We start from the raw sequence: 18,225 nt of genomic DNA, 5'->3' as shown, positions 1-18,225 counted from the left end.
GTGCAAGTAACCATTATGGTATACTACACTTCGGAACATATATATGTGTTCAAGAAATGTTTGTAAAACAAATAAATATGTATTGACTTTCACTATTGGGAAATATGTAGAATGAGAAAATTGCAGTCTGCAGATTCTAACTCACACAGAATGCATCCAATGTTTTAAAGTCCAACTAAAAAAATTAGTTGATTAAATATTAATAATCATAATGAACACATTATAATCAATGAATCGAAAGTAATTGGAATAACTTGAATATTCACAAAAATCAGAGATTTTAAAACTAGGAAAGATACTTTAGAAAGAATTTGGTTAATCCTTGAATCCTAAATATAACAAAAGCCAGAGATAGTAAATAAACTGTCCAAAGAGACACAGCTTTTTTTTTTTTTTTTATTGGAGCACTAGGATTGGAAACACGGCATTTTATCTGGGATCCAGTGTAAACTTTCTACCCTCCCATTAGGGGTGCTGCTTTGGTCTGCCATTCTGACACTATGTCTGGCATAGCAGAGGTCTTCCCTCAGGAACCTGTGGTCAAGTAATAGCAGTTTCAGGCTTTTCTAGTCTAGGGAATAAGCTGTTCATGGGCACATGCAGAACCTTTTTCAGATGAGGGATAATTACACTCTTTCGCTTCCTGCTTCTCCTGTAATTTGGCCTGTCCATTGAAATTATAATCTATACACCTGTTTCTTCTCTTTCACTCCATCTTTCTTAGTGGGTTTGGAGGAGTTGAGTAGTTTAATTTTAAGCACTGCAGCAAGTCTGTAAAATGACAGCTAGGGATGTCTCTGACCCTTATAGGGAGAGTGAGATGTCACTGTTGACTTGCCATCAGTGGGAACTGCATTTGAATGTTCATCTTCAAGTGCAAATTATCATGTAAGTAATACATTTGCCAACCCATTGGCAAGCTTCCATGTGATATTTCCCTGTGACCAAGGATGCTGTGCGGTCATGGGCAGGGGAAATCTAACTTGACTCAAACTGAACCAAACCCATCACCCTGAACTGAGAATCATGTGAACTGATTAGGTGACAGAAGCAGCCACACCCTGCTCAGTGTCAGTCAGCCTTCTTAGGTGGAAAACAACAGAAATTGACTCTGACCATGTTCAGTCACAAAGGAATGTATGGGGGGGTGGGGGGGGGGTTGGGGAGTAAGAAAGAAAGAAGGAAATGCTGAAGAATCAGGTCTCAGAATGTACTCACCTAAAGTAGCTTGGGGGGCGGGGCGGGGGAGGGATCAATGTAGCAAGACATAATGGGCACATTTTTGTTTGTTTGTTTGTTTTTTAGATGGAGTCTCACTCTGTTGCCCAAGTTGGAGTGCAGTGGTGGATCTCCGCTCACTGTAACCTCTGCCTTCTGTGCTCAAGCAATTCTTCGGGCTCAAGCAATTCTCCAGCCTCAGCCTCCAGAGTAGTTTGGGATTACAGACATGCGCCACCACGCCCAGCTAATTTTTTGTTTGTTTGTTTGTTTGTATTTTTAGTAGTGATGGGGTTTTGCCATGTTGGCCAGGCTGGTCTCGAACTCCTGACCTCCAATGATAATGATCCGCCCGCCTTGGCCTCCCAAAGTGCTAGGATTACAGGTGTGAGCCACTGCGCCAGGCCTGGGCACTTTCTTTAGTAGTTTGAGGAGCAACATTTTTGACAGTGTCCTTCTGCTCAAGATTCAGATCCCAGATAAAATTAAACCATCTAGAGAGATGGCTTGATTAGCCAAACCTGGATCTCATGACCACTTCTTGAAGTGGGTAAGTCTCATAAATGCTCAGTCCTTCCACTATGCAACTGAGTGGGGTGGGTGGGAAGCCCCTCAAAGGAAAATTCGGTTGTTCTTACTAGAAAGAAAAGGAAAATGGATGTGAGGCAGTCAAAATCAGCAGAGGTCCACCACACCACCAAAATGTGGTGATTAAATATGGAGAGACAGAGACTAACAGAGGTATGTGAATATTGAATTATGTCTGGACAACAGCCCAATGATGAGACCAATAAAATGGTTACCAAAATCTGGTTTTGAGTAGTAGTGTTAAATCAGACCATTTAGTAACCATTTTTTGTTGCAAGGTTTCTAGCACTGCCCAAACCCTGAGTGGTATATGAATAACTCCTCCATTATGTATCTCTTTCCAGTCAGCATAATTTATCCCCCACCTATATTCTTTTCTGACCACTCCTACTTCCTTCTCTTTACCAAAATCTAAACTCTAAGGCTGTTTCTTCAGCAACTTCTTTGTTTAGATTGGAAGATAAATCAAACAGCATGCGATGTTTTACTGACTTTCAGTATTTAACAGAGGTGATTTAATTTTTTTTTAAATCCAAAGTCAAACTTCTTTATAAGATGGAGAAAAATGTCTTATAAAATGCATATGTGAAGATGCCTTCTGAGTGCTTTCTCATGCGGACTTGTTCTAGTCTTCAGTGAATCTTCCTTGTAGACACTGTGGAGATGAAAGATGGTTCTCCACTTCTACTCAAAGTACAAACCAGGCCGGCATTTTGAAAAAGACAGGTTTATTCATCGCTGCAGCGTTAGCTGGCTTTGTTCCCTGTACAATTTCACTTTTGGTTATTAAAATATTCACTGTAGGAAATAAATTTGTAACCCATTTCTCATATTACCTACACACAGAAAAACAAAATTTGATATCCTGGGGTTTATTTGCTGAGGGCGCTTCCCATAAAAGCGAGTGAGTGTGCTTTGGGAAATGTGTCTGGTTAACTCTTTTATGGATAAACTTTAGTCACAATCCTCCCCTGCCCCCCTCTCGCCCTCAGCACCCTCCCAACCTCCCGACTTCCCGCCTCTCAAGGGCTGGTGACCTAATAGCATTTTTCTTCGTGCATATTTTGGCGTCGCCCCATGGCCTGGCTGCCTTCGCCTGTCTGAGTTTTTTTGAAATTCCTGCATGTTCGCCCCAGATTAAGCCAGTGTGTCTCAGGATGTGTGTTCCGTTTTGTTCTTTCCCCTTAACGCTCCCTGTGCAACGTGTCTGGGGGGAGGAGGGCAGGGACGGGAGAGAGGGAGGGGCAGAGGCGAGGAGCTGTCCGCCTTGCACGTTTCCAATCGCATTACGTGAACAAATAGCTGAGGGGCGGCCGGGCCAGAACGGCTTGTGTAACTTTGCAAACGTGCCAGAAAGTTTAAAATCTCTCCTCCTTCCTTCACTCCAGACACTGCCCGCTCTCCGGGACTGCCGCGCCGCTCCCCGTTGCCTTCCAGGACTGAGAAAGGGGAAAGGGAAGGGTGCCACGTCCGAGCAGCCGCCTTGACTGGGGAAGGGTCTGAATCCCACCCTTGGCATTGCTTGGTGGAGACTGAGATACCCGTGCTCCGCTCGCCTCCTTGGTTGAAGATTTCTCCTTCCCTCACGTGATTTGAGCCCCGTTTTTCTTTTCTGTGAGCCACGTCCTCCTCGAGCGGGGTCAATCTGGCAAAAGGAGTGATGCGCTTCGCCTGGACCGTGCTCCTGCTCGGGCCTTTGCAGCTCTGCGCGCTAGTGCACTGCGCCCCTCCCGCCGCCGGCCAACAGCAGCCCCCGCGCGAGCCGCCGGCGGCTCCGGGCGCCTGGCGCCAGCAGATCCAATGGGAGAACAACGGGCAGGTGTTCAGCTTGCTGAGCCTGGGCTCACAGTACCAGCCTCAGCGCCGCCGGGACCCCGGCGCCGCCGTCCCTGGTGCAGCCAACGCCTCCGCCCAGCAGCCCCGCACTCCGATCCTGCTGATCCGCGACAACCGCACCGCCGCGGCGCGAGCGCGGACGGCCGGCTCATCTGGAGTCACCGCTGGCCGCCCCAGGCCCACCGCCCGTCACTGGTTCCAAGCTGGCTACTCGACATCTAGAGCCCGCGAAGCTGGCGCCTCGCGCGCGGAGAACCAGACAGCGCCGGGAGATGTTCCTGCGCTCAGTAACCTGCAGCCGCCCAGCCGCGTGGACGGCATGGTGGGCGACGACCCATACAACCCCTACAAGTACTCTGACGACAACCCTTATTACAACTACTACGATACTTATGAAAGGCCCAGACCTGGGGGCAGGTACCGGCCCGGATACGGCACTGGCTACTTCCAGTACGGTAAGTACCCCCAAGTCCGCTGGAAGCACCCGTGCACCTGGTCCCCAGCTATGTGGCTTCTCGACGTGGCTGCCTGGGCGCGGCGGGCCCCGGTCCTCGCAGATCCGATCCCTCCCCCACGCGCCTGCAGTGGCAGCCCTGGAATCCAGTGCAAACCGCGCGTCTGGCCCCTCCTGCTTCCTTTTCCCATTGCTTTGCAGTCCCGGGCGTCCCCAGTTCTCTTGCTGTCCTCCGCTCCACTCTGCAGTCCTGGTGGGCGAAGGGTGAGGAGTAAGGGACCTAGAGGGGTAGGGAGTTGGAGCGGGGGGCGCCGGGTTGTTTCACTGCTGCGCCCGTCGCCTGCTGACGTTTAGGTCTCCCAGACCTGGTGGCCGACCCCTACTACATCCAGGCGTCCACGTACGTGCAGAAGATGTCCATGTACAACCTGAGATGCGCGGCGGAGGAAAACTGTCTGGCCAGGTACGGGCTGAGATGTCTGAGGCCCCGCTCCCCGGTCTACCTTCAGGGGGCGCTCTGGTGCCTGGTTCTGACTGCTACTGTTTCGCGCAGACAAATGTTAGGAAGTGGGACAAGAGCTGGGAAGTGGGACGTGACCTCCTGGGCATGCTGACCTGGACGGAGAGTTAATATTTTGAAGATTTCTGTGGGTTCTGTCTCAAAGTGCAGCACGAATCACAGAGGTGGAGGAAACCCTTATCCTGGAGACTGAAAGTCTCATGCTCTTTTTCCAAGATACTTAAACTTCGGAGTCAATTGTTCCAATCAGTTTTCATAAAACAACTATACAGTAATTCAAAAAATTTATTGTAATGGAAGGGTGTGTTAATACCCCCTTAAAAGATTCGGGGCAAATTTGCCATCGTAGCCTCATTGGTAAAGACTAAGTTTTCCTCTTTTGTTTGAGACCACGATGAACTTGGTTGTTTTGGTATTACTTCAGCCAGAATAAGACCGTGAGCAAGAGCTTTGTTTTTCCACTATTCTAAAATAAAATAGTAACTCTGGGATTGGGGTTCTCTGAGTTTACTGCTGGGAAACAGCAGAGGGAGCAAAAGATGTTTTAATAAAAATTTAATCAAAAATTTAAAGTGTAAAATAAGGTCATCAATACCATCTGAACATATAGACACACTAAATATATTAGTAGGAACACAGTGATGTTTATTTGTACATTTCTTCCACTTTGACCCTTTATAATTGTCAGGCTAAAGGAAGTGAAGAAATCCAAGCTCATTTTCATTCCTGAGTCTTGCATCACTCACACCATTGAACTCCCTATGATGTTTTTACAGTACTGCCATTGTTTTGGGATAGTGAAGTTACAAAGTTATTAATTCAAATCTGGGTATGCTCTTTTAGAGTTATTTCCTCAGTTTGCAGCTCATTAACTATTTTAAAAGTTTTGTTAAATTTGAAGTTTGTAATAAACATCTATGAATTTTTTTTTATTGGGGGATTATTTCCACTTCAGTTTCACTCATTCATATGATCAAACTTGAATTGATTCTAACGTTTACTTCTGACATTTAGATTTTTAATGCTTATTATGTTTTTACTGTTAAGATCTGTGGATTTCCATAGGTGTTATTCATTCACTTATTCACCAAATATTCATTGAGCTCTGACTACTCCAAGACGGTTCTAGGAGCTTCGGATTCAGCAATGAACAAAATAAACAAAATGCCTTAGACTCTTGGAACTGATAGTCTAGTTGGGGAAGGAGGATTATCACTACTATATAATGGAGGTTTTATTTGTAATTTTGTCTTTAGTTAATATTCCATGAATATAATAATTTTTTCTTTTTTCAAAATCACAGTACAGCATACAGGGCAGATGTCAGAGATTATGATCACAGGGTGCTGCTCAGATTTCCCCAAAGAGTGAAAAACCAAGGGACATCAGATTTCTTACCCAGCCGACCAAGATATTCCTGGGAATGGCACAGTTGTCATCAGTAAGTAAATGGGCCTCCTGGGTACTTTTGGGTTGCTTTTCATTTTTCGGGTGATTTTTGATATCACAAATGCAAGTCTTATTTCTTACCTGAAGGGAGAAAATTGCTATTACTTTTATTTAGAATTTTTCTCTATGTAATTTCACATAACCCATCTACTACAAGATACTGTTATCTTTTGAAATGGAAAATCTGAAGCCCAGCTTATTAAAGCTGTTGATAGGATACAGCAATTGACTTCAATAAAATTTACTCCAATGCATTACAGATAGGATTTCTTTAAAAGTCCATTATAGCCAAGATCATCTACAGTTAGTTAGCATTAAATAGCATTTCATAAAGACCACACGTTTTTTATCACAAGCATTCAGAAACCATTCTCAAAGAAAGATGTAGATGATACATCCCATCAGCTCAGAAGGACCTTCTTCCATCTTTTAAAAGACCTGTATCAAGCCCAAGGTGGTTGCCTTTTCTATCCTAAATTTAAGGATTTTTGCATAAGGTAATTCTATCATTTGCCTTAGTAACTTGCCTGGATGTTTATTTTCAGGAAATCCTCATGTGTGGCCTTAAACTTACTTCCTGAAACCCAAGCCAGTCCTCATTGCTTTTTCCTTATGTGGGAATATGAACAGCTCAGCACCTTCCATTTAATGAAACAACAAAAGTGGATACAAGTCACTTAATTTCCTGATAAAATAGGAATACTTTATTTCTAAATAAAAGTGTGTACTATTTAAATAATAATGGTGGATAAAACATGCCATGAGTTCTCCCTTGCTTTTCACTAATGATTTTAAATATATGAGAACTCAATTTTTTAAAATCTCATAGAAACCTTGAAAAAGTCATGTGCTGCTCTTTGGAATGAAACATCAGCAGTGGCAGCCAAGGGGAATACACTAGAGAACACAGGGCAAGTTTCACTTGAGCACAGATAATTTATTGTCCATTTCTATTTAATATTCAAAGACAAAATGGGGTACAATAAGAAAGCAAAATACTGAACTAAGTCTTTCGTCCTAGTAGCAAAGTTAAACCTTACAATTTTGATAGATTTATGTCCTGGGGGGGAAAAAAAACCCTAGCATGAATCTCTCTTTTAGAAGATAAATTTGGTCTCAATTTTAATGTGAAAACAAATTTGTGAAGCCATGGGGGAAGTCATTTAATATCTTCATTGCTTTCTCTGTATGTAACTGACCACCATCTTTTTGTTTTGTGGGACATTAGACATTACCACAGTATGGATGAGTTTAGCCACTATGACCTGCTTGATGCCAACACCCAGAGGAGAGTGGCTGAAGGCCACAAAGCAAGTTTCTGTCTTGAAGACACATCCTGTGACTATGGCTACCACAGGCGATTTGCATGTACTGCACACACACAGGTATGTTGGCACCCTGAAATCCAGAACCTCAAGCCTCAGAGAGAAACAGGTCATCTACCGTTAGTTAGCATTAAATAGCATTTCATAAAGAGCACACACATTTTTATCAAAAGGATACAGAGACTGTTCTCAAAGAAAACTATAGATGATATACCCCATGAGTCTAGTATTTTCTTTCCTCTCACCTCTCTTTTATAAAGCAATTTGAGGTCCATGTTGTCAAGATGGAAAATAATTGGGAAAAGGCAAATGATGGCTTGATGATCCAAATTACTTTTGAAGTATTTCCAGTTATGCATGTAGCCCCTATTCATGATCACAGGTCAGTGTGGGTCCTTGTTACATTCCACAATGAAGAACAAAAATTTACTCTCTGAAAAAGTCTGAATGGTTGACAACATATGCACCCATTCTGTATTCCTTATCTGGCTTAGTAAATAACTGTAAAAAAGATATCTCTGTTTTTTCACCTGTGAAACCATTCCTTCCTTCTGTTTTATGCTGAAAATAGAATAGTGGTTGGGGTTAGCAAATGGAGGAAAAATAAGTTTCTTTAAAAGCACTTTAAAAAGTTGCCTCTTTTAATAATGCAAATAAGAGCGGAAGGACACCATTTCTTTCTCCACACATATATATTTAAATCTACAGTATAATTGATGTCAGATGTTGTTTGGATGGATTTTTTTAAAGTAGTGCTGAACTAAGCAGTTTGCATGTTTTATCATTGGAAAATGCGTGTCAGTTAAAATCTATGTCAGTATTTCCATATGAAACCCTAATTTGTAAAAGGACATTATAATTTGACTCCCGCCCAGATCTTGGCAAGGGGTAGTGAATATACATAACTGAGGGTATGAAGGGATCAGCAGTTGGCATCTTGGGAAGCAAATTCCAGGGCTGTGGCAGGAAGCTGTTTGGTGACCTAAATGTTACCATTGCTTTTTTCTCTGAGCTTAGAACATCATAGCAATTGGAGGGGGAAAGGTTAACTTCTACATGCCCCAGGACAGTACTTACTTAAGAAAGAGGAGATGTAACTTACCCACACATTATTCATGTGTGCATATACAGATTCCCTTTTCAGTGATCTGCAAGTCCTGTGCAAGGGACCTAGAGTTTATTTGCCCCATTTACAAAAAGAGGCACTCTGGACAGCTCACTCTGAAATATTTGAAGCTGGGATTGTAGACATTATAGCACTTCTGGTTCCCCCCCTTCTTTGGGGTGACCCCATTTCATTTTATATGGTAGCTTTCTGTTAATCATCTTCCATATATGTTCTTTTTAACCATTATTCACCAAATCTTGCATTGAGTGATTTATATATTTGTTTTTTTCATTAGACCAATGTCTCTTTCACATGGACTTCATTTAAAGGAAAACATAGTCTCTCAATCACCTAATGATGACTCAGATTAGTTTATTGTAATGCTGCTTAAATGTATTCAAGCATAAAACTAGGTATAACTTCTTTAGATTTATACTTTTACATATTAATAACTTGTGTTCTGAGACAAAAATTTACATATTAAATATATAAGAAACTAAAACAGTTGCATTCACCTTATTAATTTAATGTAACAAATAGTATGTATTGCTAAAACTCAAATTGCTGATTTAGAGAGCCTCAGCTAACATTCAACATTGAATCTGTTTTTATATTTTGACTTTGCCTACATGAAATGCCTATTTGCCTTAGTAACTCTAGTTTTTTGCTTGCTTGTGCAAATAATCAAAGCTTATACTTAAGTTCTGCCAGCTTATGAACTCCAGAGTGCCAATTTCAGCATTTTTAAAGCTCTTTTGTCTATTTGAAGGCAAGATAAGCACTGAAGCATTATGTAAACCCATCTTAAATGAATACCTCATCCAGTGAATCCTTTACAATGTCATGAACATTGTGGTAGTAGTAGAAGTAATAACTAGCACTTATTGAGTATGTATTATATGCCAGAATCAGAATTGTATGCTGGAATCAGACCAAAAATTCTTCATTTTTTATTTACTACTCAACATACTGTTAAGTGATGTATGGATCAAGGTAGGAATCTAGATAATAACAACAGAATATAAGTCTCACTGCTGTGACACTGACCCTTCTGAGTTTGGCCTGTCTGTGCTATTGTGTGCTCTATGACAGCACAATTCTCCCCTGCTCTTCCCAAATCAAGCTACAGCTAAACCAGCATTGGTAGAGCATGCTAAGGTGATTTTACTGTCTCTTGGGTGACCAAAGTGATCTTAAACAGCAAAGCAATATTGGTTGCTAGAATTGAATGGCAGTATTGAGTTAAAATGAATCTAGCATGTACTTTTAATTTAAATTACTATTAGAATAAAAATACAAGTTAAAACTTTTTGTGAAGAACTAATGGAATCAAGAATATACCTACAGACTCCAATCTGAGGAAACTTCTCTAGACTATAACATTCTTAAAAGCAAGGACTGTATTTGTTATATTTTTCTCCTCCCAGCCTGTAGAAGGCACTCATTTACTTATTGATGTGAATATTTTAGCAAGTGGAGTGATGTGGCATTCATCAATTTAGTCATGCATTTACCCCTTCAACAAAATATGTCATATTTCAGTGACTGTATGAGAGAGAGTATAGTGGGGTAGTTAAGAACAGGGACTCTGGACCTTGATTACCTAAACTCAAAACCAGCTTAGCCAGCTTAGCCACTTACTAGCTGGATACCCTTGGGTAAGTTATTTGATCTTAGTGTTGCCTCAGTTTTCTCATCTATAAAATGGAGATAATAATAGCCCCTCATGTAGTTGTGAAAATTGAATTTTTTTATACACACACACACACATATATGTGTTTACGATTGTTCCTGCCATATACTATTTAATAAATGTTGGTTATTCAAAGATACAACGTAAACTCCACCCTTAGGGAACTTGCAGCCTCTGGTTAGCTATATTCTTACATAGCATGATTATAATGCAGAGCAAAAAGGGATAAACACTGTAAAAGCTATCCACAATAAAAAGTATCATGGACGTTCAAAGCACAAGAAGGTAATTTCCAAAAGGGGAAATTGGGGAGGATTTCACTGAGAAGAGGACATTTGAGCTAAGATAATTATTATGTGGCCTTTATTCCTGAACTGTTAAAATTCTAGACTTTGGTAGAGGCCTATTTTGTTCCTTCAGACTGCATTTATCTCTGGTGATATATGACACTTTTAAGAAGTGAGGTGTACTACTACTTATATTAGTCCTGTATCTTTTTTAGCTGGAGGTGCTATAAGGCTGAGTAATAAATACTTCTCAAGGGAGATGAAATATAAGTATAGTTTTATGTCAGACTCTTGTAAGTACTAACTTAAAATTTAATTTGCAAATAATAGCATATTATTTAGCATAGTCTGACCATATACCATAATTTTAATTTTTTTATTTTGTTTATTTTAGGGATTGAGTCCTGGCTGTTATGATACCTACGGTGCAGACATAGACTGCCAGTGGATTGATATTACAGATGTAAAACCTGGAAACTATATCCTAAAGGTAAAGACCTTTGAAAATATATCATATATTGATATTGCAGATCAATAGGCCCTCTTCTCTGGATTCAAATGTTAAATAATCATGGTATTGGAAGCAATTATACATCCTCAAACTATTTATAAACAATCTAATCTAATCTGTCTTATTTCAAAGAACTTCAGGGGAAAATATGCAGTCTCTTTCCATAACGTCTCCAGAGTTTAACCACTTACTTAAGTTAAAATCCCTTCCCTGCTTGATTTAGCTAAGCCCTCATTAACAATTTCCTTATTGTAGCCCTATGGAAAAAGAAATACTGAGGAACTCTTTGTGTTGCCCAGGTCAGTGTAAACCCCAGCTACCTGGTTCCTGAATCTGACTATACCAACAACGTTGTGCGCTGTGACATTCGCTACACAGGACATCATGCATATGCCTCAGGCTGCACAATTTCACCGTAAGTGTTATTTGCTTAGCTAAGTAATTGTTGTCACAAATAATTTTTGTTCATGCCAAACATTATACATAGAATGTATCTGTTTCTACTACTACAGCAGCTTTCTTGTAAGCAGACCAAAGGCAGAAAACGGTATGCAGTCTGATTTTATTTTTTTAAATAATGGAAGGCAAAGGAGAATGTACTAAGGTTTTTAGTTTTCAGGAGAAGCTTAGTTTTCAGAAGAAGACATAAACAGACCACAGTGTTTACCCAGAAGGCATTTGTGAAGGCCCAATATATCAAATTGCTCAATATGTAGAGTGGGTGAGCTTGTAGAAGCCCCAGTAGTTGCTTCTTGGCCCCTTCCTCGCAGCCCCTGAAAGAATTGCTAGGGTTCTTCAAAGTACATTTTGAAAACCACTGCCATAAAGTAAGCAACTGAAGAGTTCAGCCCCCTCTGGTCTGTACAAATCAAGATGTCATATATTTGAGTTCTAGAACCATTGATACTAGGAAAATACTCTGCAAAAGATTGAGGTGTGTGGAGGTTTCTTCATAATATTCCTACTCCTGAGACTCTTCTTTGAATGAAATACTGGAAGATATCTATTCACAGGGAGGTGCTCTGATGAAAATAATGAAAGAAAGTTGGGTAGGTTTGACTGCATGCCTGTCTGTCCTGCCCCATCTCCTTAAGCACTACCTCCCCAAGTGTTGCTGGGTGCTAGATTATAATTACATATGCCACTTGAGTTATGCCTTCCCAACAATGAGAATACTATTTCCATTGGAATGATATTCAACACTCATCAGCTTTGCTTTGTCACTGGAGAACCACCAGTGCCACTGGATCATACAGAGAGGTATAGCAGAGCTATACTAGAAACTCATAATTAATAGAAATTTCTGCCTGATACAAAAACCCAGGACTTTATACATAAAGAAGCAGAGACTGTGCTTTACAAGTGTTGTCACAACATTAGAGATAGATGAAGCCTGTGATAGCAAAAGGATAGCACTGAAAAAATAGAGTCACATACATTCTTCTGAACATGCCCACAGCACAGAAAACCTGGCAGGTTTTATGGCCCATATTGTGTGGAGTTGGTTATAGTAGAACCAACCCCCGACCCCCACCGCCAGGACACCATTATAATTTAAGCTAAAATAATTTGCACTTAAATAAACAGATTAGTTAATTTTTTCTTAATTTTTATAATTCCTTAATTTATTCATCCATTCTCCATTTATTCATTTGCACTCTCATTTTTGTACTGTTTGTTGATGCCCTGAGCTAGATATTACTGAATAATGCAAACATAAATAGGACTACTAATCTCTATACTGCTGTAGCCTTATTACATTATTTTCAGTTAATTACTTACAAATTTCTTTGTTTAATGTCTGTCTCCTGCTCTACTCAGTGATGGCTGGATTTAGTCTCTTGTCCACTGTTGTATACCCATTGTCAGGTACGGGTCTGCCACCTTGCAGCCTCTCACTCACTGCTTAATGAATTTCTTTCTCAAATAATTTGAGTAAAGGCATTTTGAGTAGGGGAAGTGAGAGAATTACACATATAACTGTAATAGAGATACACTATGAGAAGTTTCATGAGGGGTAAAATAAAATGTGGTGAGATCAGAAGGACCTTTGCTATAAGTTTGGTAACTCCCAACTATGTCTTACTGACTTCCCACTAGAAATAGGTCTGGAGAGGTCTGTTGCATAGAATATCTCTTGCTTTTAATCAGTAGAATCCATTGAATTGGGTATTGCTAGATACTTAGAAGAAATAAAAATTGTTGTATTGCTCCAGCAATATGACTGTACAAGAGGGATTCCTGATGTGGTCACTCATATAGAGTTGAATTTTTTTTTTTTTTTAACTAGTTATTACTGACTGTAACAAACTTCAAGAGTGGTTGAAGCTGGAATGTTTATAACTAATATAAATCAGATGAAAATATGGAAAAGTGAAATTACTCATAATTAGTGATCATAATAAAATATCATACTTATTCTGAGTGGAAATATTTGGGAAAGTATAGAATATTTGAGAAAAAAACTCCACACCTTCAGGATAGTAATACTTGCTTCTTATATTTTGACTTTCACATCAGGCCTTCCTTCCTAGGAATCAGAGTTCAGAGAGAGGAGAGTTCTCTTTGGGTTGAGTTTCAGGAGTGACTTTAGGATACATTTGAATTGAGCCTTGAAGTCTGGGGAATGCACCGGGGAGCATTAAGGAAAGGAAGCCCAGGGCAAGTCAACGTCACAGGCAACTTGCATGGCAGGAGGAAACTGCAGGGCATGTTTGGAAAAACAAGTCTTCTAGTTTGGCTAAAGCATAAATTTTGTGGAGTTACGAGTTGGACAAAAAGGATGGAAAAGTAAGTTGGGGCCAGATGGAAGACAGCCCTGAAGAGCAGGCTAAAATTTATTCTGGAGGCAGTGGGAGGCTGAAGCTTTTTGAGCAGGAAGTGTAACTTGCCTAAGGCCATCAGGTCAGTCTGGTGGCTGTGTAAGCAGCAGTGAGTGTGACTCTGAAGACATATCATTTATCAGTTCACTGATTGCTTTTCCTGCCAGATATTTAAGAGCATTCTGTTGATGTGTAAAAGCCACCCAGTAAATAGGTGAATAGGTGTGTGCTGTTAATGTACCCTCTCTCCTTCATTTTCCTCATTGAAACAAAATGTACGGACCAGGTGACTCTGAGGCTCCTTTCAGTTATAAGATACTATGTAAGTTTTTTTTTTTTCTCCTCACAGAATTTACTGTTTGGAAATTGGTAGTTTATGATTTGAATAAGTGAATTTTTACTTCCTTACATGAAGATCTGTGGTCACATTTAAAGACAGTAATATTTGATTGATTAGCTTTGGTCCAGTTTCTGCCTATTAATGTATTATTCTACATCCAAAGCCATGCTGGAGAAGGACTAATTCAAGATGGAGCAGAGGCCTTGACTCTACTTCTTGGTGGACATGCCACCCTTGTTCCATGGAATGAATTCCCGTGGTCAGGGATGCTGGTCCCAGAAGTCCTGTTGTACTCTTGAGTGTTTCATAAGTGGTTTCTTTGCCTCTAAATGTGAAGAGTGTAGGCATCAGGCATCTCTGCTGTTGACATAGTCACTTTCTTCAAACCATTATTAAAATGACATACTACTGCATAATTTCACAACATGATTGCTGCTTAGGTGGAGGGAAACTGTTGCATAAAGTTTTTAAAAGGGTGACTTTAAATTTGTCTGTTGTACTCATTCATTATATTATCAGGTTAATAATTTGTCTTATTTTGTCTTCTTAATCTAGGTATTAGAAGGCAAAGCAAAACTCCCAATGGATAAATCAGTGCCTGGTGTTCTGAAGTGGGAAAAAATAGACTAACTTCAGTAGGATTTATGTATTTTGAAAAAGAGAACAGAAAACAACAAAAGAATTTTTGTTTGGACTGTTTTCAATAACAAAGCACATAACTGGATTTTGAACGCTTAAGTCATCATTACTTGGGAAATTTTTAATGTTTATTATTTACATCACTTTGTGAATTACCGCAGTGTTTCAATTCTGTAATTACATATTTGACTCTTTCAAAGAAATCCAAATTTCTCATGTTCCTTTTGAAATTATAGTGCAAAATGGTCAGTATTATCTAAATGAATGAGCCAAAATGACTTTGAACTGAAACTTTTCTAAAGTGCTGGAACTTTAGTGAAACATAATAATAATGGGTTTATATATGTCATAGCATAGATGAATTTAGAAACAATGCTCCTACTGTTTAAATACATATGGACACATCTGGTGCTGAGAAAGAAACAAATACATTACCATTGGTGTCAAGAAATATTACTATATAGCAGAGAAATGGCAATACATGTACTCAGATAGTTACATCCCTATATAAAAAGTATGTTTACATTTAAAAAATTAGTAGATAACTTTCTTTCTTTCAAGTGCACAATTTCATTTTGACTTGAGTCAACTTTTGTTTTGGAACAAATTAAGTAAGGGAGCTGCCCAATCCTGTCTGATATTTCTTGAGGCTGCCCTCTATCATTTTATCTTTCCCATGGGCAGAGATGTTGTAAGTGGGATTCTTAATATCACCATTCTTGGGACTGGTATACGTAAGGCAGCCGTGAAACTGGGAAGTCATTTTGATGACTGATGTGATACATCCAGAGGTAAAATGCATTTAAACATATTAAAGTATTTGCCAAAGATACAATTTTCTTGCTGACATAAAAATCATACAAACAAGTCCCCCACAAACCACAACTGTCTCTCAAATAACTTAAAAAAATTGAAAAACATTTTAGGATTTTTCAAGTTTTCTAGATTTTAAAAAGATGTTCAGCTATTAGAGGAATGTTAAAAATTTTATATTATCTAGAACACAGGAACATCTGGGTTATTCAGGAATCAGTCACACATGTGTGTGTGTCTGAGATATAGTCTAAATTAGCAAAGCACATAGTATTACATACTTGAGGGGTTGGTGAACAAAGGAAAAATATACTTTCTGCAAAACCAAGGACTGTGCTGCGTAATGAGACAGCTGTGATTTCATTTGAAACTGTGAAACCATGTGCCATAATAGAATTTTGAGAATTTTGCTTTTACCTAAATTCAAGAAAATGAAATTACACTTTTAAGTTAGTGGTGCTTAAGCAGAATTTTTCCTACATTAACCAGTATTAAAATCTCAAGTAAGATTTTCCAGTGCCAGAACATGTTAGGTGGAATTTTAAAAGTGCCTCGGCATCCTGTATTACATGTCATAGAATTGTAAAGTCAACATCAATTACTAGTAATCATTCTGCACTCACTGGGTGCACAGCATGGTTAGAGGGGCTAGAGATGGACAGTCATCAACTGGCGGATATAGCGGTACATATGATCCTTAGCTACCAGGGCACAAGCTTACCAGTAGACAATACAGACAGAGCTTTTGTTGAGCTGTAACTGAGCTATGGAATAGCTTCTTTGATGTACCTCTTTGCCTTAAATTTCTTTTTAGTTCTAAGATTGTAGAATGATCCTTTCAAATTGTAATCTTTTCTAACAGAGATATTTTAATATACTTGCTTTCTTAAAAAACAAAAAAACTACTGTCAGTATTAATACTGAGCCAGACTGGCATCTACAGATTTCAGATCTATCATTTTATTGATTCTTAAGCTTGTATTAAAAACTAGGCAATATCATCATGGATACATAGGAGAAGACACATTCACAATCATTCATTGGGCCTTTTATCTGTCTATCCATCCATCATCATTTGAAGGCCTAATATATGCCAAGTACTCACACGATATGCATTGAGACATAAAAAAGACTGTCTATAACCTCAATAAGTATTAAAAATCCCATTATTACCCATAAGGTTCATCTTATTTCATTTTTAGGGAATAAAATTACATGTCTATGAAATTTCAATTTTAAGCACTATTGTTTTTCATGACCATAATTTATTTTTAAAAATAAATTAAAGGTTAATTATATGCATGTATGTATTTCTAATAATTAAAAATGTGTTCAATCCCTGAAATGTCTGCCTTTTAAATATAACACCTACTATTTGGTTAATTTTGACGATTTTTTTTTTCAATTAGGAAGCTAAAAATACTACTTTATTCCTTATATGAACATTCATCCCCCTCCTGGCACCTCTAAACACACCCAAATAACTCACAAGTACTGATTTAACACTCAGTATTACTGAACTTCTTTGAACTATTTTGAACTTTGAATCTCTTCTCTGAATAACTGCCAAAACTCAAAGATAATAATTAGTTGATGAAGGTTATCAATTAATAAAATAACACAGACCAGTCTTACCAAACTCTAAATACATTTTAAAAAATAGGAACTGGCAATGATAAAAAGAATGTTGAGTACTGACAGGAGATTGGCTTTTACACTAAAAAAGACAGAAAATGGACTAAATAGGAACATAATTTCGGAGTTTATGAGTCAGTTCACAATATGCCATATTAGTGATCTCATAATGATTCAGACCACAGTCTGGGTTAAAGATGTCTTGACCTCTGAGGCTAGCATAACATATATGAGTATACAACTTGCCTATTTCCAGAAAATCTGTATATTTTTATAGAATAACTTTATTTACAATTTCTATCATCCAATTACTCACTAGGCATTATTTGTAGTACTTTTTTTCTCTTTGAAATCTCATAGGATAGTCACACTTATAAACATTCCCAATATTTGGATTCTAGAAGAAATGCAATTCACTAAAATTTTCCTGGCACTGAGAGTTAATCTTTAGCAGATTGCATGAAAATACTGAATTCCTGGTAAGGAGATATTTTAAAAATAATGTGTTTTGATACTAATCAGTGTATTAACTGATAACTAAAAAGTACTCTTTTTTCTATATATATTTTTTCTTTTGAACTCATATTCACAATCAACATATTCAATCAGTGAGTTAAGTCTCATTCATAGCTACCAAAATTCCTGGGCCACTTTCAAACACTAAACATTTCATTTATCCTCTAAGCTAAAATGGTGCTGAGTTATTTAAATCTGAATGTAAAATGCATTAAATCTTAGCTTGTGGTATATAAACATTTAATTAATATAAAACTGCTTGCTATAAACTAAGTAACATGTCATTTGGTGTTAGGTTTTTAATGAAGTTTTAGCTTCTCCCAAATTTTTCAGGAATGTTATTTGTAAGATGTGTAACTTTTTTGAAGAACTCTTATTTTAAATGCTCAGACATTGGCTTTATATTCTTCTTTGCATTCTCATATTCTTTTATTATACATTTATACTATGATTGCAAGATTATATAAAAAT

At 38.6% G+C, this 18,225-nt stretch overlaps 1 protein-coding gene across 1 annotated transcript; it reads left to right on the top strand.

Moving 5' to 3' along the window:
- Window positions 1–2,945: 2,945 nt before the first annotated feature.
- LOX (lysyl oxidase) lies at window positions 2,946–16,948 on the top strand. Its single transcript, XM_004042404.5, has 7 exons — window positions 2,946–4,097; window positions 4,451–4,559; window positions 5,920–6,057; window positions 7,294–7,450; window positions 10,873–10,968; window positions 11,289–11,404; window positions 14,707–16,948. The coding sequence occupies exons 1-7, from the start codon at window positions 3,467–3,469 to the stop codon at window positions 14,711–14,713; spliced, it is 1,254 nt and encodes a 417-aa protein (XP_004042452.3). The 5' UTR covers window positions 2,946–3,466; the 3' UTR covers window positions 14,714–16,948.
- Window positions 16,949–18,225: the final 1,277 nt, after the last annotated feature.

Source organism: Gorilla gorilla, chromosome 4 (genome assembly GCF_029281585.2).
Source record: "Gorilla gorilla gorilla isolate KB3781 chromosome 4, NHGRI_mGorGor1-v2.1_pri, whole genome shotgun sequence".
Taxonomy (NCBI): Eukaryota; Metazoa; Chordata; class Mammalia; order Primates; family Hominidae; genus Gorilla; species Gorilla gorilla.
This window is presented reverse-complemented; position numbering and strand designations above follow the sequence as displayed.

Excerpts from the sequence above, each read along its gene's own strand:
- LOX (XM_004042404.5), top strand. The coding sequence starts at position 3,467 with ATGCGCTTCGCCTGGACCGTGCTCCTGCTCGGGCCTTTGCAGCTCTGC. Across the intron at positions 4,560-5,919 it reads GAGGAAAACTGTCTGGCCAG|TACAGCATACAGGGCAGATG; the intron begins GTACGGGCTGAG and ends TCAAAATCACAG. Across the intron at positions 6,058-7,293 it reads GAATGGCACAGTTGTCATCA|ACATTACCACAGTATGGATG; the intron begins GTAAGTAAATGG and ends GTGGGACATTAG.